This window comes from Larus michahellis, chromosome 1 (assembly GCF_964199755.1).
Source record: "Larus michahellis chromosome 1, bLarMic1.1, whole genome shotgun sequence".
NCBI classification, from domain to species: domain Eukaryota; kingdom Metazoa; phylum Chordata; class Aves; order Charadriiformes; family Laridae; genus Larus; species Larus michahellis.
In genome coordinates, this window is record NC_133896.1 from 67,634,435 (window position 1) to 67,660,670 (window position 26,236).

Here is a 26,236-nt window from a genome sequence, read left to right on the forward strand (position 1 = left end):
GCTATACTCTAGTAGTACCACTCCTTTCCCTTTTCAAGCCCTCAGCTTAAAAGTCCAATATATTAGATGCATATGTTCAAAACATCAATATTAAATAAAAGCACTGTCCATTTGTCCTGTTCTTGTCAAATTTTCTTAGTCAGGTATTCTTTCACATGGATCATAATGCATACTTTTTTGAGCAAAGATTTTTGGTTTAGCCACAATTACGAATTCCTAACTTAGATTAAGTTTAGTTGTTTAGAAAGGAGATACAGGAAGAGAGAGAGTAAGCTATTTTACTACAAATGAAGTCTGCTCAAGGAGTGGTAACAGGTGAATTAGAAAAAGCAAATTTTGTGTCACTGCTACCCTCAACAGTTTGCCAGTATGATCCTAAGTCACCAGATTGTGATGGGTCTTTATTAAAAAAGATCTTGACAACAAACAGAAAGATATATTAGTGTAATAAAAAGCAATCTTAATAGTTTGCATTAAGCTTCTATAATTTTTCTTACATCTTTAATATAAGACTAAGCGTTATGGATATGTTATTAGCGTAGTAATTGCTATTGGCATGATTAACAGAATAGTTTTAACACATTTGATTATTTTTTTAAAAATCATTCTCTGAAATTAGGAATATTAATATGCTTTTGTTTATAAACTAGAGTGGGTGAAAATTTTGATTATTTGTGAATTTGGAATTTTTACTGCTTTAACTGCATTTGCAACTAAACTTTTAGATGAAAAGTAGATAAGAGATCTGTAGCATTCAGAGTTTGTTTTTCGTCACCACTCCTGCATGATGCCAGCGTTCACGCCACCAGAAATGGTTAGGACCTCATTTTATTCCTTCTTTGCAAGGTGATGAGAGCTTGGACAAGCCACCCCTATGGGGCAGTAAGGCCAAAGTTTTCTTTTGTATCCTGTTGCACATCCTGATTTGGCCGCGCCAGCTAAAGGTGAGAATTAAGGTCAAAAGAAAGAAATAGCTGTTTTCCCTAACATAGAGCAATCCTTTGAGTTCATTTGAGAAATGCTGTTTTATGATCAGGGCTATTGCCTTTGTCTCATCTCTTCCGAGTATCTATCAAATGTTTCTGAACTCTATTTGTAAGAGTTTTTTTGCTATTGGGAAAGAGTATGGCAAGGTTGTGTTTCTATGTCTAGTTATAGTGCTTAAGCCTCAAGATGCTTACACCATTTCTGCGAGGCTACAAAAGGGTTGTGATGAGGGCAGGCGTATCTTTGTCTTTGTTACTCAGGACATGCATCCAGCAAGCTCATTATATTGGTTACTCATAAGGAAAGTCAAAGAATAGCTCAAGCATCCTTGAAGGCATCTGTTTCAACATCTGTCATCTAGCACAAAAGTGTCTGTGTCATCGTTTCCTTCTGGGAATGCACTGTATTGTTCAAGTGATTTCAATAAACTTGTCACATGCCACCTTCCTTCTAAAACAGCTGCATGAATAGGCAGTATAACCTAATATAATTTAACACAGAAGTCTTATGATTAGTCCAGTATTGGTGCATGTATTCTCAAAATCTGTTCTGGAAATGTTTAGAACATTATAAAGAATGAAAATGTTCAACCACAGTAATAATAAATGGTAGTCATTAAAAACTGAGAAGCTGAGTGCAGAATAATAACATATTATTATATGTTTTTCTTATTCTATAAGCAATAATTTGGTATCAGCACAGTCATTTTGGGGGAGGTGGGTGGGTCTTGACTTCCTGTTCCACCAACGGACATATAACTATGACAAACATATTTATTACTGCTCTTCAGAGTTGCACGCTGCTACAGCATTTGTATGTTCAACTCTTTATAGAGACTTCCTCTAAGTTTTGCAGGATAATAATGTATTTATATGTTTTTTTCAGACAAGAAGCCCTCCTTGCTGCCATTAGTGAAAAAGATGCCAATATTGCTCTGCTAGAACTTTCATCCTCTAAGAAGAAGACCCAAGATGAAGTGGCTGCACTGAAACGAGAGAAAGACCGTCTTGTGCAACAGCTCAAGCAGCAGGTGGGTAGAGAAAGTCTAGAAAAGAAAAGAATTAATAAACTGTTGTGACATTATCTTGATTTGTGGACCTAATCATGTGTAATCCTGTTGCATGTAGGGATAGAAAGTGCATAAATAACGATTTCAAACTAGCTACTCGTCATTAAGCCACGGTCATAACCATGGTGGGGAAAGAAGAAGTATCAATGTCGAGGGAAGTTTCTTTGTGTCACTGCCTGAGTAGTAAATCTGTGATAGAATGAGTAGGAAACTGTGAATGAAAAGGACATTGGTTATTATCTTCAGCAGGCACTGATAACCCCAGATTCAGGGAAATGTAGTGATGCTTCTTTTGCTGATCTGCATTCGCCTTGTGAGGGAAGAAGCATACATGGAAGAAAATTCTCCTTGCTGTAAGGCTCAAATATGAATGTGTTCCAACTCTCAGTCTCTACTGTGATTTCTAATCTGTGACAGGAGCACCATATGGGAATGCCAGCTACTAGAGTGGAATTTGGGAGGTCTTGTGCTTGTGAGGAGATTGGCCCTTTTCTATTTCTGGCCTTTCCCATTTCTAAGATCTTTTTGTGTTGGCATAACAATCAGAAAACCGTGTTTCTATTCCAGCATTTAATATTGTGTTTCAGTATTAAATGCAAAGTGAAAAAAACATTTCCAATCAAAACCAGAGGAAGCCAAACGGCATCCCTGGCAAGAAGAGATTTAGGACCTGAAAAATCTATGTAGGACTTTTCAGTTCAGCACTTCTGGTGGAGTTTTCTGAGTTATTCCCTTGCCATATTCCCTGTAATAGCACATATGTTGCTGCCAATCCAGTATCAACTTCTTCAGTGCCACCATTTCCATCTTCATAAAATTTTATGTGCAACATTTCATCTGTCAACCAGATGATTTCTGTTGCTGTCAAAGACAGTAAGGCAAAACCCGGTCTGCTTTGTGATAAGGGATGTCTCTGCTTCTTCCTTAGGAAACACAAGTAGATAATTGGCCATGTATTTTTAAGTTAACAATTATTTAAGGTTTAATTTAAGACCAGTAAGTTTGATTGTTATACCAGCTTCAAAATGAGCAAGAAGTATAGTTTACGGTCTTGTGTTATTTACTTTTGAGCAACAGTTGTAATTACTTTCACTTGTTAGACACATGACCTCCTACTAGGAGAGGATTCAGAAGTGGTCACAACAATGTAAAGTACTTATTTTCTTCATGTAATTGTCTGTAGGTGTAGCAGCCTTGATACAGGTTCACACCCATTCCAAGAGAAATTGGAACTGTATTGTCAGTTCTCATTGTCCTAAGTTTAAATACTGGCGCTTCCATGCCCCTTGCCCTTCCCAGCTTCCTTCTGATTATCCTTTGTGGGTAGTTTTTTGTGGGTTTTGTTTTCTACTGAAAATTGGTGTATATTTATGTAATGAGGTTGATTATCTGTAATGAATTATGACTCTAATGATTCGTTAGTTTTTAGTGCTGATAAGTCATACAATATCATATGCTGTTCCTAAAAAGACATGGGCATTTCCCTTAAGGATGCCCATTCTAAGCCCTTTTTGATATAGGTGTGAGATACTTAATTTCTCGAATAAACTAAAATTGCAAAGGAGTTTAATTTCACCTTGTTCTTGCTATGAAGTGAGACCAATTCTGAGCTGATTTTGGAGCAATAGTTCTTTTCCAAAAAATTCAAAAAATATCCAAATGCCTTTGAAGTTTCCAGTTCCAAAACCGCCATCAGCTATAAAGATGCGACATTGTTTAAGATTTTGTTTAAGAATAGTCATCTTAAAAAAAAGTGAAGGAGAAAGTAATCTCCTCTACACATCTGTACTATGGGTAGTATAAATACAAGATATGTATAAGTAGTATAAATACAAATATAAAACCACAGATAATGGGGGTGCAAAGTATTCTCCAGTGCATCCCCAATCCCTGAGGCAGAATATATGTTTTTATAGAAATAATCCAAATTATATTTAAGCCATACCTGAGACATATTTATTTGACCTAACAGAGATTTGACACATCCTCTCTAGAATTTATCCTATATCTTAAGGATGTATCATCTTTTATTCTTTTTTCTCTGTAGCCTTCAGTACTATTGAAAGAAAAGCTATTTACAAAGTTACTTATCATGGGAGAGTAATACTGCCTCTCTAAATTGCAGAGGATCTGACATTCACAGAAATGGTGGAAGCATCTTGAGGCTCAAGCACTATAACTAGTTATTTTCAGTACCAATAGTTTTAGTATGTACTTTTTCTGCATTGAGGTCATCAACTGAAATCATACCAACTTTGACAGCTCCAGAAATAAGAGATGGATCAGAAGAGAAGGCTGTGAGGTTTTACAGGATCCTCATTACGGATATAGTCAAAGGGAATCTCATTTTTCCACATGCTTTGCAAATAATCTGTGTACTTGGCCATTGTGGTCCTCTTCAATTAGTACGGGTCACCAGCTTCATATCTTCTAATAAAGCTACTATGCTGCTTCATCAGTTTAAGCTTTCTCTACATGGACCCTTTTCTACATCTTGAGAACAAAGGTCCATCTGTGTTAGCAGTTCCACAGGACTATATAGCATTTCAGGAACTTCCTAAAAGTTTAGCTGTGATTCCTAAATTTACAGTAGAAATTGTGAATGAAAAATCTTTCAGACTTGCAGATGTATTGAACACAGCTGTTCAAGAAAGGCAAGTGATGCCAGTTAATCAAGATCTTCTGGAAGACTTTGAAAAGCAGTTCTGGAGCCTAAAAAGTTTATTCAACCCTTGAGATTCAGAGCTGGCACCCTGACCTCAGTAATTCCTTCCTTCTGCCTTTAACATTGTTTCAGAGCTGTTGAGCTCCCTGATAAGTATTTGGTATTTCAGTCCATCCCATTTCTAGGAAATGCCTAGACTTTGTGGTGGGAAAGCAGCTCTTTGAGTTGGCTGGCAGGCACAGTTGACTAAAAGATTCCCGTTCCCATGTACATATAATGCAAATAGAAATGCTGAGCAATATTGGAAGGGGGTGCGTTGTGTGAAGAGTTAGGCGTGCTGTGGTAGGTACCATAGGCCTGATTTCTGAATCTCACTGAGAACTGGAAAGAGCTTCTGACAGAGATAACGCTTTAGAAAAGCAGTTTTCTGGCTGTGCTGCAATAGTGAGTGTGCATGGATCCAAGGGTGTATGATGGGATTCAGATTATGCCTCTTCATTACTTGTGCTGGTTACCAGTGAGTTGCTACAATTCTGCTGTTAGCCACTGTTAGCAGACTGACTTACTGTTAATTGACCTTTCTTAGAGCGTAGAAAGATACAACTCTCTCCCCAGACAAAAGCTCATTCTACTGATGAGCCTCAATTTACTTCTTAAAAAAAAATTCCAACTTCTTCAGCCCTGCAATTTTAGGTGATTTTTATCAATTTAAAAATATTGGTGAGGACACATAGATTCATCAAGTAAAGGTTGCACAGATTCTGGAGGAGTCTGCAATTATTCCTTGCTTTAACTCTCCTTTCTCCTTTCCCAAGACTGTGTCACGTTCATGGTTGCTTGCACGGGAAGAGTATTACTGTGAAAGAGAGGGAAGGAGTCCTGCCAAAGACATTTTGGTTCTTTAATTTCTTTAAGTATGTGTATTAAAGTTTGGATGAAGAGAAACATTTTGGAAAGAGGATATGGCATCAATGTTGTTTTAATTTAGAGTTTCTAGGCTCTGAATTGCAGGAATGTGCCTCAATATAGAGACCATTTCCTAACAAGGCATTCGGCATTGACCAGGCTTTCTAGTAAATGGAGCTGCCTGTTTCATATTGGTTGTCAGTTTGTATGAGGGATTTCCTCTGTCATCGGAAAGGCAGGCCAATTGCAGGGCGAGGGTCACCAGCTAATGTGGTCCCAATTTACTTCCTCCCAGAGTACTTTGTCTCCGTGAGCAGCTCATGGAGAAGCAGTGGTTGGGAAGCTGCCTCACCAGAGGGGGCCGGGGCTGATGCAAGAGTGGAAGGTTGTCTAACAAAGTCCAGATGTAGCGTGGCGAGTGCCAGCCAGCGTGCTCGGATTATACGCCACACAGAAGCCCCCGCGACGTGTGTCAACGCTGGAATTGAGAGAGACCCAAGGAGCTTTGGCCTGCTTTGGGGCGGCAGGTCCACCACTCCTCTGTTAGAAAGTAACCTGTTTGCCATTTATTCCTTTCCTTGTCAAGCGAAGTTGTAACCATCAGGATATATTTATTGTAGCAGGTCGAAGCGCTACCCTGCAGCTTTGAGTTGTAACTGAGAGGCATATCTTGAATGGGCTGAGGTTTTCCTGTCTGCGGGCTTTGAGTCTTAAACGTTTGGGGTTTTCTACTAGGAGCTGTTTGGAGCAAAGATTGTCATTTTCTGTGTTTGTACAGTGTCTAGCACAGTGGGAGCCCGGCTTGACCAACATCTCTAGGCACTACTGTGCCGTAAATGTTAAGTAATAGTGATGAAATTTTTAGGAGGCTGTGAACTGTATCAGTGTCTGTTTTCTGAGAGCATGGGGTATTATTCAATTGAATTGTTTGTAAATCACTGCATTCACTTGTATTATTATATAATGTTTCATAATTATTCCCAATTCTTTTATAGTATACTATAGCAGACGTTCCCAGGAACTAGCTTGATTCAGTGTTACTGATGGTGGGATCTCAAAATTTTCATTCTAAGTGGTGTGACTCCAGGTTAGGTTAATACTGGGTACATTTTTATTATCCTGCCTTTTCTTAAATGAAAGTAATTTTCAGGTTAGTTCCTCAGTCTGTTAAGAACATGTTGAGTTTCGATCCTGTATTTTAGCATGCTTGCGGAACCGCCCAGCTGAGCTTCCTCCACATATTTCAAAAATATGTATTTTCTTCTATCATACAGATTGATAATGAAAAATACTAATAGTACTGGGCTCAGGACAGAGCTCCGTGTAGACACTTGATTTATTCATCCATTTTGTTAGTGAACAGTTGATAACTACTATGGAGTATAATTTCCCAAACAGTTTTGTACTACGTTTCTGTATTTTAGTAATAAAAAATTAATCTCACTTCAAAGCAGAACTAATTATACCTGTAGTCTGTTCTTAAAGACTATTAGTGAAGGAAACCTTCAGTCTTGGGAAGTCTTTTCTGTGTTCATCTGTCTTTATCATTATAATGTCATTGTGCATCCCTTACTGCAGTTTAAGCCCATTACGGCTTTTTGGTTTTGTTACAAGCATAGAAAAAAAAGACAACGTCTTTGCACTTTCTAGCAGTACTTTTGGTTTATGATGATATCTCCTCTGTGTTTTTTTCTAAGCCAGGCAGTCTCAGTTCTTCCAGTTTTCATGTGTCTTGTTTTCTAGACATCTGATCATTATTGTTCTTTCTTAGATTTTATTTGATATTTCTTTTTCTTTCTCCAAGTGTGGTATCTGAAACTGGACAAAGCTCAAAATGAGGCCTTTCCTTAGCTGAACTTGTTCACAAACACGTCATGTGAGACAGCATCAGAAACCTTAATGGAGTCTTCCAAAACCTCACCAGTTCCCACAGGTTCCCCAAAATAACCGTTAATAGCTTTCATTATATTAGCTAAACTATTTTCTAGTATAGTATGGTCAGAACTAGAAAATTTGAAGACATCTGATTTTTTAGTACCATCTCATTTTTTCTTTTCCTTTTCTGATCTAAAATTATAATCTCTGAGTATTGAAATAAACATTGTTAGTCACTTAAGTATGGTTTTTGGTGAATACTGATACAGAAAAGGCATGAGCACTTTGAGCTTCTTGGCTTTATTTTTTGATGACACACACTTTTGACTGAGTAGGAGATCAGCCTTTGTCTTCGACTTCCTCTTCATTCTAATGTACATCAGTAATGTCTACTTTTTCTTCCTTAGTACTTTCATTTCATCTCGTCCCTTGCCTTTCCTGTTTTTCCTGTATACACTCTTGCTGTTCACTTATACTCAACTAAGTGAAAAGAGCTCCTTTCTATTTTAGAGAAGGGAGATAAGAAACCTCATGCTATTGCAATTATGGCTTATGGAGTCAGCCTCCTTGCCAGAGTTATCTATAATACGTGTCATTCCCAGCATCAGTTGCAGGGCTGTTACTTACTATTCCCATAAATTGAGAGGAATTATTTGGCGATGACTAGTAGTATTAATAGTTAGCATTTGTGCAATATTTAATGTATATTTCTTCTAGCCATGCAAGTCCCAAAGCTGTTTTCTCTGTGCTACTTTGTGCTTCTTCCCTGCAAAGATTTTGGCTGACTTTCTATATGAGGCCAAAGTACTGCAAAGATTTGTTTTCTCAAGTAAATATGGTTGATGGGATCATGAGGAAAAGGAAAGAATTTTAGATTCCAGAATAGCTTCTCCCCCCATATATGCTGGTTTTCCACTGTTACTTGTTCCCCTGGAAACCCTGCACACTGACACCTGACACTCCTCTGCTGTGAACTTTTCCAAGTGAAGTTCCACTGGTTGGAGTCATTTCTCTTTGTAACAGGAGAACGTAAAACAGGTCAAAGGAGACTGACAGGCAGGCGTTTTCCTCTGACTGCCGTGGAGCTGTATCAGCATGACCACACTCCTGGCAGTTTTTATTACCACCCTGTCTGATGAAATAATACAGTTTCTGTGAGGCATGCAGTTAGTCTTTGCTTTGCCTTAGCTGCCCTGATTTGAAACCCACGTCTGATGAAAGTGATTACCCTACTAGCAAATGAATTTATCCTTCAGGTGACATGGATACAATCACTGCAGGTAATTGCTACATGTAGTGATGTTTCTTTGGCAGAACTGCCATTGTTCTCCAAGAGCATCTGAGAGGTCCTGGCAGTGCGATGGTGCCCACTGAAGTTTAATGAGTGTAGGTACCTCTCAAACCACTGTCAGGAGGGAACTTAAGAAGTCTATGAAGATGTATTTAAGTTGCCCTAGTGCAGTGGTGTTAGCTTCTTTATGGGTGAGAAAACAACGTAGAAGTTAATGTTGGAAATGGGTGATGAGATTCAGGGCACTTGGATCCATCTTTGTTTATTGTTCTCTTCACCACTTGCACTGGCAAGAGTGGAAATGGATGCAAAAGTGGGGAAATAAAACCTATGTGATCAGAAAGTTAAGAAAAGACAGATGAGTTTGAATGGGACTTGCATGTCAGAGGTTCCTGCACATATTGGGCAGAACAAAAGGTACTCTGTGAATTCTGGTACTCTCTGAATGCCAGGTTAACCTATTCGAAACTGCAACAGACAGATTAATGTACTTTGCCAGGAAATTTTCAAGGAATAATGAAACATTTTGAGAACTCTTGTCAGTTGTAGAGCACTTGGTACCTAAATAGTGCAGTTGCAGCCTTGTTTACACACTGCATGGTATGTAGTCAATGTAAATAGTAATAATAGTAAGTTATCTTTTTTCATGTTCTTCTACCACCACTACCTGTAGGGTCAACTGCAGCTTTACAAAATGTGAGTCTACTGGCTTTAATATACAAAGATGCCAAAATATGTACTTTTTATAGTATATTTTTAGCTGTACTGACAGTGTAGCTGGCATACATGTGAGCGGGCAGAAGTGGGGGAAATCACTCTGTGCACTTCCTTCTCAGGAAGCTATTGGACTAGAAACAGAAGAAACTTCTGGCTGAAGTGAATATATATCCACTAATTGGCTCTCATCAAGCATTGCCAGCTGTCAAATTTAAGCATTGTGGCTTTTGTCGAAGGCCTGTAATCCACCCAGATCATCAATCACAGCGCTGCTTGCTTTGCCAGGCTTTGCTCCTCAGTAATTGTTTCTGTCAAGGGGGGATCTCTGCCAGGAGCAGACCCCAGCACCCTGACAGCAGCCGAGCAGGCACAGAAAGAGAGGCTTTGTCATGCCCTTGAACACCGCTTCCTGAAGCCCAGCTCAAGAAGTCCTCGCAGATTAAAAGAAAGCACCTTCTCCCTGCCATGTTCTCCAGACCTTTTTCCCATCATTTTTAATCATCAGTTACCACAGTAACAGCACTCAGTGCAGTGTTAGCAGTCTTTTCTGGGGCAGCATTTCATCTTCCCATGGCATTACATATACTCTTGTTCCTCTCCCCCTCCTCTTTTTACCTTTACCCTCTGCTTCTTGTATTACTAAACACTAATGTATGTTCAAGCGAGCTCCTTGCTGTCACTGACCTCACGGTGCCGGAGAAGGGAACTGCCTGTTGGCTCCGCTGTAAACAGCCACGTCTGCTTTCTGTTTGTGCTTTCGCTAGTGTCTTGGCCAGCGGTTTCTAGAGCATTGCAATGGTGGCTTTGTTGGTTTGCTTGAAGGGGAAGGTTCTTTGCCTCGCTGAGAGATTGAGCTTTAAGGTTTATAAAGTTACTTTGGAACTCAGTTGACAATACGGTACTTGCTACCCTTTCTTTCTAGACATTCGTAACATTTTAAAAAGTACTCTATGAACTAATATTTCCTAAGTTTGACCTCAGTTTTCAAAAACCTGTTTCAGTCTATTAGAAATATTCCACCACTTATTGATTATATTAAGATTTTCCTATTACAGTTTTGCAGCTTTTTGATTCACTAAAACTTTGCACAAATAAATGTAAATTAGTTGGATAGTTGCTGACAGCATGTACTGCCACATTTACGGTATCTCTCGTTCAAGGATTATGAACTCCTATACCGAGTTGTTTAAGCAACATTGTCCCTGACTAGAAAATCAGGATTGCTGGACAGGCGTAGGTTACCAGTTGAGACACCCTATATCCCATTTCTGTAAGTGACAACCAACCTGCTTGTTGTGTTTGATATCAGTTAAAATTGTTATGCCTGCACTGGGAGGACCAGGTTTGTTTGTGGTATTAAAAAGTTCAGAACACTGGGGGAGCTTGATTTCTCCAGAAGACTGCACTAGGAAATCTAATTTGGGGCTTAAAATATAGTAATTCTGGACATTAGTGCAATGTAAATATAGTTGCTGTCATTTCACATTGCAGTTGTACCATATGGTGGTTTTCTGTAGTTACCGTGGCACAAGCCGCTGATCTGATAGGCACTGTTTTTCAGTTAAACAAAGAGAACAGGTTAGTAGAACAAGTCTTTTTAATACATATATCCAACAGAGCATTTATGTATTTATTTCTATGAGACTTTTATGCTCCAAATGTTATGTTGAGAACAGTTACCCTCCCTCAGTTTCTGGCAGTCTTTGTGTTAGCTGATGAGTTTGTGAGATAGATGCAAAAGCTCAGAAAGAGTGGTTTGGAAGAGCTCAAGATTGCCAATAGTTGTTCATTCAAGAAATAAAATTATGGGTACATCTTCTTTTGCTTAACAGTTTGTGGGGTAGTTGGGAAGTATCCATACACGACTACCCCCTGTTTGTTGTCCAGTGGCAGGATGTGCCTCAAGGGTAAAATATTTGAGACTTTCCGACAATTGGTTCTTGTGGCTGGGTTGGTTTAGCATCACTCTTTTGGTATTTGAATTGATGATGTTTGAAGGCTGACCGGAAAATACAGGGAGTTTATGATTACGTTTAAATCTTGTCATTTAGACACATTGTTTAGGGAACGCTGAAGTTTTAGTGACAGAGAGGATTCCACTTAACCATGTAAAGAATCTTGATGAGATAAATCTGTGAATATATTTTTTGTGAAGAAACAGGATTTTTATACCGAAATTTCAGATAGAGGAAGATTTTGAGTGACTTGTTTGAACTCAGTAAAAACGCAGTGATTTTCCAAGATGAGTGTGTAACTGTCTGTACTGATACTTCATGGACTGAATGCAGCTTTTTCTATACTAAATTACTTGTGTTCATTTGGGCTGTTTTACCTGGCACTGGCAATTGTCTAGGAGACATGCGAGTCCTTTTACCTCATCTCCATTCAAAATGCGCTAACTTGGTACATTATGCTTATCTCTTCCTACATTTATTGGTATTATTCCCCAGGGAACACACAACACACTGAACAGTTTCACACTAAAGCTATAAAGCAAGTTTTCATTTGTGGTTAATTCTCTTCGGATGAAAAGCCTAACAAACCTGTGACTTTAAACACTGTCTCATAAAAAGCAATTCACGTATTGATAGTTGGTAAAAAGGTAGTGGCAGACAGCTGAAAAGTGTTTTACCAGCTTTAGTATTGGTTTTAATTCGTGTAAGACCTGTAACTGGTGAGGTGATAGATGATGCAAGGTGTGTTCCAAAAATGTGCAAGGTGAAGGTGAAGTCGGAGATGTGAGGTGACTGATTAGTTTCATAAACTAAATATGTAGGTTTCAAGTAGATTACAGATTAACAGTTGTATGACTTAATATGTCAGTAATGTGTTCTTTACTTGAAGGAGGAATGGTGGAAAGAATTGTGCACCTAGAAATATGTAGTGAAAATTAATGGTCTCTATGATAGAATATATTCCATGTTTGGGATTTCATTGTGTTATCAGGGGAGTAACATAATCAGTGCTTTTTTTGCTTGAGTAGGGAAAAATACATAGTCTGCAACAGAGAATTTTAATCCCTTCCATCTTAAAAAATTATAATGAAAAATTCTTAACTGTACAGAATGAACTTCAGTTTTAGTGAATAATCATCTGTTGATGAACAGTGGTCTCAGGTATTTTTGAGCTTATGCACTGAAATACCTCTCAGTCTACAGATTTTTTTTCTCATCTACTGTATTTAAGTTCCTTAGAATTCTGAAAAAAATTTCCCTTTTTGAATCAGTTTGATTGAGCCTAGTCCAGTGCATCATATCTCAGGCTAATGAACAGGTAATGCAAGGGAAAATAGACGTTTCATGTTGCAGTTGGAAATCTAAGATATATGCTGTCAATTAGGACTAGTTTCTTGATACTAACCCTTCACTAATTTACATACCAAGTTGTGGAAATTGATAGGATAGTGTAACAGGTTTATCAAAAGGAGTCATAGATTTATGAAATTAGGCATCAGTTACTTTGGATAGTTTCTGCAAATGGATGGGTGCTGGTGGCTGCAGACTTCCCTCGGTTCTGTTAAATTCATGGTGTTTTGTTCTAAAGAAGCCAAGTCTTAAAAAAAATTACAATTCGTGTTTTGTTGCTGAATAGGTTATTTATGTTACTCTTTAATAAGTACATTCTGTTCTCTATGCCCCTTTTCTAAGATGAAAAAAATATTCCCGACCAAAGAAAAGGTGTGTAGTTTTTCCCTAGAGGTAATATTTTTGCCACTTGGCATTTGTGAATGTGTGTAGGGAGAGGATGACAATTTTTCTGCTGGCTGCTAACTTGGGAAGCTGTGAGGATTCTGGTAATAGCTGCCAGTCCTGAAAAGTGAAGATGACAAAGTTGATACTGATGGAGATCCTGCTTCCAGTCCCTCCCTTGAATGCGGATGATGCTGTCAAATACGAGGTAGTGATTTTGACAGATCATCTTTAGGGCAATTGTGCTCTGCTGTCTCTGAGCAGACCTGTATTGAACACAAAATAAAGGAATGGTTTCTGTCTCCCCTTCTTTGCCTTAAATGGTGGTTCCAAACATTAGTCTTTTCAGTACCAAGAAATGCTTTTAGGGATTAGTCCAAGGTTGTGCATAAAGGCAAAATAAGTCTCAAACACAGATATCGGAAGATTGCTGTCTGATTTTACTTGGCATAACCAAACATTTATCGTATTGATATAAGATCAGCGAGGCAGTCAAGCACCCGCAGTTTCAAATATGAGTAAGTTTACCTTTGCAGTTATGTTGCACAATTTTAGGTTGTCAGTAGTCTCTCAACTTCCATAAAGCCTTAGTCTCCAAATATATATTAAACGCTGATCACAATACTGGTGCCTGGGGAAAGTAATGGTCTTTTATCTTGAATACAGCCCTGGTTAAGGGGCAGCCATTTTATTAGAGGTTTTGTTCTCTTTGTGTGAGCACAACTTTAGTCTCAGAACTTAGTCTTTTGTTCTCTTTCTTTCTGTTTACCACCAATTCGTGTCCTTTCTAGTGTGAATATAAACATTTCCTGTAGTTGAGTAAACAACAAATAAATTGAGCTCTCAACAGCTGACTGCAGCCAAATTCTTAAGATCTGAACGACCTAGGTATCTCTTGTTTTTACAGTGGGATTTCTATTTCGGGGGAAACAACTTTTTTTAACATTCAATTTCACCATTGTACCACACTTAATCCTTTTAATGGTTTAAGAAATTACTCTTCACACTTTTTTTACATTAACCTGAAACATAACTGTAGTTTCTGATACCACGCCAGTATGCCCTCCATCTCCAAAACACCAGTAGATATAACCTTGGCTTCACCTCCTTTATTACAGCTAGGAACCCAAGCTTCTGCCAACTGCTGACATTAATGGTGTTGAAAAAAATAATAAAAGGAATATAGTGATCCTTAAGAACACACACATACATAAGTTGTTTAAAACTTGGAAGACTGCATGGGTTTATTTGCTCTGTGGAAATAATAAGTACGGTACCTTCTCGTTCTATTTTTTTTCTTTTTTTTTCTTTTTTTGAGGGGAAATATATTTAGTTATACACACAGATCTTCATTTTATGTACCTTTCCAGTCTCTTCCATATCTCACAAAGAGAGAGGCACAGTATCAGTGTGTTTTCTTGGACTGGAAAAAGAAGGATCCGCTGATTGGATGATGTGGGGAAACGCAGACTAAAACTAGTTCCTTATTCTACATCTCTATCCTTTTCATCACTATCAGATGGTGAAAAGATTTCTTGTTGTCTTTTCCTCCTCTCTCTCCCCTTCCCAATTAACAAAACTATCTGGTCCTTCTCCATTGTCAACCAGCAATCTTTTTTATGATACAATGAGGGCTTAAAAAATATGAAGGCTTCCTTGTTTCCTTCTAGGTCTTCTAGTTGCAAATAAATCAGCTGAGGTTGCCCCTGTCCTTCTGTTCGTTCATCTCTACTTCTTCCTCTGCTTTGTCAGGGCTCTTTAACATGTGGCATCACCTATCTAATTTAATGACTTTGCAGTAAAAGGATTGTTAAGGAAAAAACACCGGAGGTATGACTGGCTGTTTTTTCATATTGTTATACAGACTATTTTCTTTTAGTGTTTCTATAGCACAGGCAGAATTTTCTAAGATATTTTTTTTTCTAAGCTTTACAGTCTGCTTTATGGTGCCCATTGGGTGGACCTCTACTCATATGTAATGGCATAATATAACGTAAATCGCATAGAGACAACAGATTAGGAATAGAGCAGGCAATGACAGGAACACTGTCTGAAATGCAGACACCTTAGAGAAATTCAAACTTACACATCCCTACATATTGTGTGCCATGAATTTTGTGGAAAGGAAGACAACTTCTTTCCTTGGTAAGAATAATTTTGGCGCAAATAAAGTAGAAAACCTGAATGTTTGTTCAGTCTTTCCAGGTAGTACTGTTATCTAAGCTTTGTTGCAGACGGCATAAGAAAAATCAACCTCTGCAGGAAGAAAAAGGAAAAAAAAAGAAGCATTGGTTTACTGTGATTCCCCTTGCTTTTGTGTACTGTGTGCAAGAGTGCGCAAATAGATAGGAATCATCTGTCCAACTCTGTACTGCACATGTGCTGCTGTGTGCTCGGGCAGGAATCCTGCCTCTGTGGACCAAACACAGGGACAGTGTGGATGGACAGGAATCCTGTGTCTGCAGACCACACGCACAGATGGTGTGGACAGACAGGAATGTAATGTCTGGGTGTTTGTATGGATCTTATGAGGCAGGGCGCTTCTACGTGGATGTCAACCCTAATAATTGGCCATACAGAGAAAATTCTTAGCTTTAATTTAGTTTGGGGTAGCAAAGCTCTGTTGGTTGTCAAAGGAAATGCCCTTTCAACTCTTCCCTCCGGCAGTTACCGTGGAGGATTTTGCCTAGATTCAAAGATGAAAGTGAGGCAGAAAAAGAATAATATTGGTTTTCATTTTCTTTTATACGCAACAGCTTTTAAAATTAATTTCAGAACAAGCATAAATAGTCCTGAGGTTTTGGGGTGTTTTTTTTAGAAGTTGCTATCAACACTGTTTATATCATGTAGACACAGACACATTCGTGTATACACCCAGAGCTGGGCTCTGGGCAGTTACAGACCGTCTGTGTTGAGATGATACTGAGCAGCTCACATCACTTTAGCATCTAGGAATTTGTATCTGTACATAACCTCTTTTTTTGCCAAGAACAGCACGGATAGAGGAGGGTTGCTATTAACAACTCTTTGAAGCTGCAGGCAAATGCAATTGAAGTGGTGAGTCATATAACAATAAAACATATGTAAGCCTTAAAGAGGTAAAAACACAGATATATACGTTCCAAAAATAAAAATACCTGGATAAAAGAATGCTTTTACTGTGTTTATTGTAAAGGCACAGTCACAATAGACAAAGATTTGAAAACTTCCAAATTACATCAACTAGGAAAGGTGTATGTAGATATATGTGAGCAGATGGCCTACAAATGATTTTGTCAAAGCAGGGGATCATGACTAGGTTTTCAGATTTTACAGTAGGATTCATCTTGTATATAAATTCCTAGATAAGATTTTTCCAATCAGTTTTTATAAATATTGCTGGACTGAGAGACTTTCTGATTTCAGAGTAGGAGAAAGACTAAGACACAAAAGCAGAGTGACTAACGCAGTTGTGTTATACAGGCAGATTTGTTAAGTTGAGCATAAGCAAGTGGGTTTACTTTGGAAAGAAGAACCAAATAGAATAATGAAGGAAAGAGAGGCAGAGTATGGTAGAAGGGAGTAAGATGAGCAGAGTGTGGAGTGAAGCTGAAATGAAATGGGAAGGAGAGTTTTCAAGTAAATAGTCATAACAAAACAGAAGGAGACCTGTCAACTATGTCAAACAAAGCTTTTTCTGTTTTTGGTAGAAATACTTGCCTGTTCTATGGGATACTATGTAGGTAATTTAGAAGGCTTGCCTTGAGATATTTATAGATTTTGTAAGACCAGCCTTATCGGTGGTGCTTAACATTGATGCTTAAATTGCACGAGTTTAATGTAATCACAGGATCCTTATGATGTTGGAATGCATTTCCAACCTTAGCATACCTGAGACACCTTTATATTTTACTTTGTAAAATACGTTTATCACAAACCTATCAAAGTTGTTAGGAGTGTTTATGCTCCAGTGCGCCTCAGCTTTTTTTTTTCTCACTGCTTTTTTCTTTGTTTTTCATAGAATCATAGAATGTTTTGGGTTGGAAAGGACCTTTAAAGATCATCTAGTACAACCCCCCTGCAGTAAGCAGGGACATCTTCAACTAGATCAGGTTGCTCAGAGCCTCCTTAAGCCTGGCCTTGAACGTCTCCAGGGATGAGGCCTCCACCACCTCTCTGGGCAGCCTGTGCCAGGGCCTCACCACCCTCATTGTAAAGAACTTCTTCCTAATGTCTAATCTAAACCTACCCTGCTCTAGTTCAAAACCATTGCCCCTTGTCCTATCGCTACATGCCCTTGCAAACAGTCCCTCCCCAGCTTTCCTGTAGGACCCCTTTAACTGCTGGAAGGCTGCTATAAGGTCTCCCCGGAGCCTTCTGTTCTCCAGGCTGAACATCCCCAATTCTCTCAGCCTGTCTTCATAGGAGAGGTGCTCCAGCCTTCTGATCATCCTTGTGGCCCTCCTCTGGACCCACTCCAACAGGTCCGTGTCCTTCTTGTGCTGAGGACTCCAGAGCTGGACGCAGTACTCCAGGTGGGGTCTCACGAGAGCAGAGTAGAGGGGGAGAATCACCTCTCTGGATCTGCTGGCCACGCTTCTTTTGATGTAGCCCAGGATACGATTGGCTTTCTGGGCTGCGAGTGCACATTGTCGGCTCATGTCCAGCTTTTCATCCACGAGTACCCCCAAGTCCTCTTCCACAGGGTGGCTCTCTATCACATCATCCCCCAGCCTGTATTGATAACAAGTGTTGTCCCGACCCAAGTGTAGGACCTTGCACTTGGCCTTGTTGAACTTCATAAAGTTTGCTCGGGCCCATCTCTCTAGCTTGTCCAGGTCCCTCTGGATGACATCCCGTCCCTCTGGCATGTTGACCACACCACTCAGCTTAGTGTCATCGGCAAACTTGCTGAGGGTGCACTTGATCCCACTGTCTATGTCGTTTATGAAGATGTTGAACAGTAAATATATACATTCCAAAAATAAAAATACCTGGATAAAAGAATGCTTTTACTATATTTATTGTAAAGGCACAGTCACAATAGACAAAGATTTGAAAACTTCCAAATTATATCAACTAGGAAAGGTGTATGTAGACATACGTTTATTCTCTTAATAAAATATAAGACTAAATACTTATTTGGGACCCACAAACACACCATGAGAGGGGAAAAATGAGCAAGGGGAGAAGTATTAATCAGGAGTTTTCAATGGTTTGAGTAATGAGGGCCATGACAAAGACTGGTAGTTCCTTTCACATTATTATAGAAGTAGCATTTCACTTCTTAGTTCGAGTGGGTTGTCCGTGGTGGTGTGTGACAAAGTAGGTTAAAGAGACTGAATAAACTGTATATGTTAAACATTCAGCAGACAGATGAACTAAACATGAGGCGCTTGCTGCTCTTCAGTTGAGAATTTGTAGCGATTCGGCCTCTCAAAATCTTAAAGAAAGGCATGGAGCATGCTATCAGAAAACTCCACTTCTGTGCAACATTTAATTCAAGGATATATTGAGAAACAACATCCAAACTCTTTCAACTTGGACAAAACGTGCTACTTTGCACCAGCTTTTATCCTAAAGTCCTCCAAAGAGGAGTTTAAATGACAAGTCTATCCATCTGCTTAGCTGAGCTGTGGTTCCCACCAAGTAACTTCAATTTATTGACCATTTTCAACCAAATTTGAGGGAAAGAAGTCTCAAAGATCATGTAACTTATAGGAACTTAATTAACATCCACAGCTGGGTAGAGGAGAAAAAAGCCTGAAGTAGTGCTCCCACACAGGGAAAGGCAAAAAGAATTGAGCCGTGATATATTTTGTTTGGCTGTAGCATACACTGGCCATTCAGAACACACATACTTTCACACTGGTCCCAGCTGACTCTTGCCTGGAGACACCATGGGAGAGGCAGGCTAGAGAAAGAGATTATTATAGGGTTGAAGGCCATGCTTAGAAGATGCAGGATACAAATCCAAAGCACGCAGATTTCATTAACCAGCATAAAATGGATTATTATCCATTTTATGGATAATATAACATTATCCATTATAGTCCACTTTATTAAGTGGACTCCTATGCTCTTCAAGGGTAGCCATGCTGTCTGCAAAAGACATCAGTTCTTAACTGATGAAAGAAGTAATGAGGACGGCACAATAGATGGAGAATGGATGTAGCAGCATGATCTAGCAAAAAGCAGTTGCTGTTAAGCTAATTTAAACAAATGAATCTTTTCAACTTTCAGGGCATGTGGCAGCAAAGGATACTGATCTTATATTCTCTGGCAGGGAATTCTGCAGTAGGGCCCTTCTTCTCTGCCGTGGCGTGGAACTGAGATCAGACTTGCCCTAACTGCACCATAGGGCAGGCTCATAACACAAAAAAATACTTACCTGCTTACTTTAAAGCTGGAGTGTAGAGGGGTTTATATGCTCACTTCTGGAATGTGAATATTAACAGTTCTCTTATTTCATGTTAAGAATTAAAACAGCAGCTCATTTTGCTTGCTGTTGCTGTCTTCAGATCAATTTCAGTAAGTAATTTCTTTGGCTTTGTGTAGTGTGAGGGATCCAGGATTCTTTGAGGATGTTGTCACAGGATACTATTTGTCCTTTCGATCCTGCCTGAAAGTTTTTTTTGATGCGTAGGCTACCCAGTCAGTATAAATTAGGTTTACAATATGGTGGGAAACACTTTCAGACTCCAGCCCTTGCTCAGATACTTTGAGATACAGGAAGACACACCTGAATGATATTTCTGCCTAAGACCTTTACATGGAGTGGAAAGATGCCAAAGAACTAGCGTACTTGGTTTGCTCCTGAGAAGTTAACCATGAGAGAAGGAGAGATTGGTTGGTTGGTTGGTTGGTTGTTTCCTTTTAAACCTGGGACTGAACAGATTCCAGCTCTTGTGAATGAAATAATTGAGAAAGGCAGTTCTATTACCACTGAGGTATTTCTAAAGAGTACAAGAGAGCTAAGGGAACATATACTATAATGTTCACGTGGTATAACACAACAAGGAATCCCAAACACAAGGTCTGATTTGGGTTGTATTTTGTGCTGCTGGTTTTCTCGATACAGGATTCAGAGCGATAGATGTCAATAAACTTTTCAGAAGGCAAACCCATAGCTAGTTATGTGTTCATCTCCTAAGGAACTAATAAAGCTCCACGCTATGCATTCCTGTACAGGGAAAATTTCAGTTCAAAGTTTGTTTTCTCAAGCCGTCCACATATATCTACATGTGTCAAGCCTTGGAGAGAACTCCTTATCTAAATGATCTGCCTCCTTTACTTTAGTTCAAAGGTTTTTGAATATGAATTCTCCAGAATGAAGTTTCTCTGTAATTCTCACATGTGGGGAGATGAACAGAAAAATGAAATCATTAAACACAGAAATTAACAGGGCTGATAAAGTCTTTCAATTTATAATGTAATGTTGCTGTAACATGGCCAGCAGTCAATGCAGAAGCCGGTATCTCTGGTAGAATCTGTGTTAAATCCTGCAGGCTTTGACAAACCCCAGCAGCTGCACGTGCTCTTTGTTGGGCTCACAAAAACACGGGCTCCAGGATGTAGGGAGCTGTAGTAACAGGAGCGGGTTTCATTCGTATGTAGCTGAACACTGTGTTCGTTTGTTGCTAACAGAGGAATCTCAGTTGCTAATCTAAGCATAGCCAAAAGGAAAGACAAACCTAACTAGTGATGTGTCTTTTAACCCTTACAAACAAAAATGACACCTCAGCACATACCATCTCTTTACAAATTTGAAAAGTGTCTCCCAGATCATTAAATGACATAAGTGGGAAGGGGGCATAGAGTAAAATACTTGAAACAATCTTTCAGAGACCCTGTGCTCAAGGTAGGCTTACACGCAAGGTAGGTGTATATTCAAGGTGGGTATAGGTATAGTCAAGGTAGTTACACAGGGCATCACATTCTAATAACAGGCAAGGAGGGATTATTCTTCCTGACAGCCAGATTCCAGCCGGGAGCTGGTTGGATATTTACAGGGAATATGGCTCACTGCGTCTTTTGCAGCAAATAGAAAAGAACTATCTGAAAGTCTTTACAAGAACGTAATTTTCAGAGATACTGAATTTGGCACACTACTTACTTAGAAAAAAAAAAATCACCTGAGTTTCTCCATTATATTTCTATGTTATTAGCGGTAGAAAGGTTTCTAAACTGTTGCATTTGCATGTGTGTGCTTCCAGTGAAACATTCAACTTGGACTGAAGTGGGATGACTCCTTTAACTCACTGACATGCTGTCTCCACTACATATCCATTTGTCACAAGTACAGTCATTATATTAATGTTTACTTAATGTGGGGCTTTTTAAACTCTACATTAAATGATTAATAAACTTGTTTAGACTGGTTAGCAAAGCCAGAAATTACCCTAGTCAAATATTTTACAAAAAATGAGAAAGTAGTCACTGATGTCATGGTTTCTGCTGTGTTGCATGGTGGAGAAACAGATTTGATGCGAACTCCTTGAATAAGTTACTGCAATGAGAGTATGAAGCAGATTAATATAAAGAATGCACAGCTTGTGAGCTAGTATCTACTGTTTATTAGAGGTCTTGTCTAGAGATGTACAGAAATGTGTAATTGCTACAAGTAAAATTTGGTTTCAAAAACTTGCCAGCATAATGGTTACCAGAACACTAGCTATCCTGCAGAAATGCTTAAGAAAGGTATGTATTCTCATTATAACATACAACTTAGTGCAAGCTTTCAAATAAAAACATTCTCTAAAATATATTATAAACAATGTCTGTAGTTAAATCTGTGGGTTTCAAATTTATATGTAGAATTCCACTATAAAGAGTTTGTCAGACCTGGGCAGGATTCCTCTAGATTTTACCAGCTATATTCCCAAATATGCCTCTGACTTTCCCCTAGACTTTGGGGATCAGCATCAGTTCTGGTTTTTCTCATGTAATAATTTCACTGTGATAAAATCTATTAATTTGGCCTTTAGGGTGGAGGTGCACAAACAAGCTACCAGTGTAGCCTGCAGTGAGCATAAAATAACTTACTCTTTGGAACCTACAGGTGAGAGTGTGCTTTGAAGCAGTACATCCATGAAGGAGGAACTTAGTGATTCTTAAACAAAATTCACTATGGCAACAGTTTTGGCAGCTAAAATATTATACATGTGCTGTTTGGAATGAAAGTTTTCAGGTGTTGGCTGCATTAGAAATAGTCTACTCCATGGTAATTTCCTTGTTTACCCAAACATTTAGTGATTATAGAATACAGGCAGAAGTAAACTATATGATAAGCAGAAAAAGCATGGTGAAAAATATAGTGAAATCCCTGCAGGACTGCAAAACAACAAAAGAAAAGAGAGCACATTTAAAAGAAGTGCTGATGCTGACCTTTCGCATTTATGATTAAAAGAAGTTTATCTCATATTTTCTCCTGGTGATTTTTTCTTTTAATATAACTGCCTGCCGTAGAAAAGGATAGGGCTGAGGCCAGGATTAAATAATGATGAGAAGCAAGAAGGGTATTAAGAATAAGTGTATCAGAGAGGCAAAAGGACAATTGCAGAAGTTCTGGGGGGAAAAAAAGAAGGATGGGCGAGATCTGATAGTACTAGAGTATAGTCTAATATATAACCGGAGGAAGTTGAGGGTTTTTTAGATACGATACCCTTGCAAATGTTATGCTTTAGGCCTGCGGTTCACAGACTCTGGTCTGCAGACCTCTTGTGGCAAGTTCTCCACAGTCATTACTGGCCTTCAATTAGGAGCTTGAGAGTGTGCGATGGCTCTTCCGTAATTTTGAGGATTGACACTAGTCTAAAGGGTTTGGAACTGTTCTTTTGCACGGTGATTATTGGGAGACTAAAGAGCATTGCCAAGGCTTTGACAAGGTGTGGGATTTTCAGAGGGGGGCGTGTGATTGGAGGGCAAGCACTAAGGTTAGGAAAGCTGTCAAAAAAAAAAAAAGAAACCAACCTTCTGGAAAAAAAATAAGAAACCCATTGAATTGTGGACTTTTGTCCTGGTTTTTTCTTTCTAGCAATTTATTGGCACATGGATGAAGAAGGTACCTGTAATGGTGCATGCTATTTTTTAAGCAAAATTTGGATCTGACATCCAGTTCTTATCATCACTAGTTCTGCTTACAAGCTCTGGAGGTTTTAGACAAAAGCACTCCTGACACAAACGATTTGTCTGCACTGCTCATTTATTTTCTCACAGGACATGGTGGTTAAACCACTTTGTTGTTCATACTTTTTACAGTGATGTAGAAATGTTTGCCCTAGGATCTGAGCCATAACCTCATAAGGTGGGAGAGGATTGTATAATAGCACCATGACAAAGCAGTTCAGGACTGCAGGATGTTGGAGTGGTTCCCCACAGTAAAGTAAACAGTTTGTTTTTAAATCATTGCAACAGCCATATGTTCTAGAAATTTCTATCCTTTTGAACCTTTTCTTCTGGAGAAGAACAGTAGGAGAGAAACTGAGTTTGTGTATTTCCAGTTACTTTTAAAATTTCCAATTAGTATTCCAGTCCTAAGCAGAACCTTTTTATTTCCATGTTTGTCATAAAGAGAATTAGAAAAATGTTATAATATAATATTATATTATATGTTATATTTGCAACAGTGCTTGGAATTTTAATGTTGGATAATAATTTTTAGTGGTATCCATTGGGAAATAAACTGCTTTTCTTCCATCTCTTGATTTTTGCCTAATTCCAATGATAACATGTTTAAATTAGTTCCTGTCATGAAATCACAATACTGATTTTGGCATTTTCTTGCCAAGACTTTCATATCATAGACATGGACTCTTAGATTAACAGCAGAAGCAGCGGAAGGTCAGGTTGGATTAAAAGGGGAACATAGAAAATGTCCCCTAGGTGCACTGGTCCTGTATGATTGTCATCATCGGGATGCTGCAGAGATAGTTCTGGGTTAAAATGTTCAAAGGGCTGCAATGGAGGTAAATCATATTTAGCACCTAGGAGCAATTTTGGAACTTAGCTGCCTCTTCTCTTGAAAGCTCCAGCCTTGATAGCTATAAAATTATCAGAAGATGAAAAGCCCAAATAATAAGAACTGCAGCATATTTTAGATTGGGGCAGACCTCTGCATCCAACCACCTGCTGAGAGCATCACTAACTAGAGCAGCTTGCCCAAGGCATTGCCCAGTTGCATTTTCAGCCTCTGCAAGGATGGAGATGCCGCAGCCTCTTGGCAGCTGTTCCGGTGTTTGATCAGCCCTGTTACAAAAAGAATTTTCCTGCTCTCCAACGAGAATTGTCTGTGTTCTGATTTACACCCGTTGTCTTTTGTCCTGTCCCCTCCAGGAATAGTGTGGCTTCATCTTCTCTGTTTCCTCCTATCAAGTAATTAAAGAAGCCTCCTCTTTTTTCAGGCTAAACCAGCCCAGTTCTTTCAGCCTTTTCTCCTGCATCCTGCCAAATATTAATAGTAGGTTATTCTACTTGAAGTTAAGTGACAGAAGTGCGCAACCTCTTCAATTCCACTTCAGAATCTTCTGTGAGGGATACTGTGCTTTAAATGTTTAGTTCTTTATATTCTTCTCTTCCTGTATTAGCACGACAATAGGGTTTTTTCATGCAATATCATAAAACATGCTGCCTCTCTCTGGAAAGAGCTACTTTTTCTCTCAGAAAAGTTAATATGCTGTACTAACATTCTGCTAAACTTCTGCTTTTTAATAGATTTTTTCCACATACATGCTGAAAGTCATGTAAAAAGTTATTTATTATCAAGACGCAGAATTTCCAGAGAAATGTGAAATCATTTAAAATCAGTAGGTCTCATTGCAAAGAAGAAATTGTTAAAGAGCCAGCCTTAAATATAATAAATAATTAATATGGAGAAAGCGCCTTTACAATAAACTCGTTGTTTAAATATTAATGTAGCATGTTTCAAGTAGTGATTTATGAATGATGAGTCAGACTTGGAATTCAAAACTTGTTTGACAAAGCAGAGCAAACAATATAAAGATTTTGCATGATTAAATTGCTTATTGCTTAAGCTCAATTTACTATTAGCTTTTGTTAAATTAATCCAAACTAAAATCAAATCCAGATTCAAACCCTGGACCTTCTTTATAACGATCTGAGTACAGTCAAGTAGAATCCGCATTCTTTAGCCTCGAGATGCTCATTAAAATTAGAGTTTTCAGTGAGAAACCATGCAGTTATGAAGGGATTGAATCAACAGCTGGCATTTTTACAGTGAGCTTTGAGCTTTCATTTACGACATTTAATTTTAGTGCATCTCTGATGATTTAATCTGTCTAGCTATACATAATTTACTGTGTATCATATCTAACATAGGTCTGGCTAGCCTCTTTATTTTTTTGGAGTACGAGGATTTCACAAAGCTCAAAATGGGGCTTTGTCTACCTTATGAGCTGGGAGGAGAAATGCCATCGCTCCATTTTGGGTCTGCTCCAGGTGCGAGCGCCCAGTGACAGTGGCACCCAAACAACTCGAGGCGAAGGAGCTGACACAGGGACGGCAGTTCGCTTTGCAAGACCCTAGACCCAGCTCTCTATCGCAGTCCCCTCTAGGCTACTCCAAGAATGTTGTTGCTGCCTGAATGGTCCCTGTGAGCCCTGTTGGGTGGGTGGGACATTTTGCCCAGGTGGATTTCTTTCCTTGTGTGTGTATGTCTGTTTGTAGGTGCTTGGGGACCTCATTTCAGGAGAGAACTTTAAAAGGGCTTTATCTCACTGGCACTGTCCTTTGCAGACATATTCATGTAAGATATTTTTATGTTCATTGCAGTTCATTGCAATTGCTTACCTAGAATGGTTATGTTAAGGTAAGGTTTCCCATTTATTCTTACACGATTTATTTTATATTTTGTGTTCTAAAAAATTATATATCCTCTGGATCTTGAAATTTCCTAGAAGTGGAAGAAAAGCTACGAACAAGCTAATAAACTTGTTTCATATTTTGTTAATTCTTTGCTTGACTGTATGGAGTTCGTAATTTTATACACCTTTATTATGTCACCTTTTCTTCCCAAAGACTTATTTATTAACTTTTTAATT

The 26,236-nt window shown here is 38.8% G+C and overlaps 1 protein-coding gene across 24 annotated transcripts in view; it reads left to right on the forward strand.

Annotated features, from left to right (window-relative positions):
* Positions 1-26,236, forward strand: part of ERC1 (ELKS/RAB6-interacting/CAST family member 1) — a 300,806-nt gene that overhangs the window by 245,107 nt on the left and 29,463 nt on the right. For all 24 annotated transcript variants that reach the window (XR_012586646.1, XR_012586651.1, XR_012586648.1 and 21 more), the window contains one exon: positions 1,873-2,017. Coding sequence is in view for 13 of the 24 variants with exons in the window: in XM_074584028.1 (XP_074440129.1) it covers positions 1,873-2,017 (145 nt within the window). In the remaining 11 variants the exon portion in view is untranslated. The remainder of the gene's footprint in view (positions 1-1,872; positions 2,018-26,236) is intronic.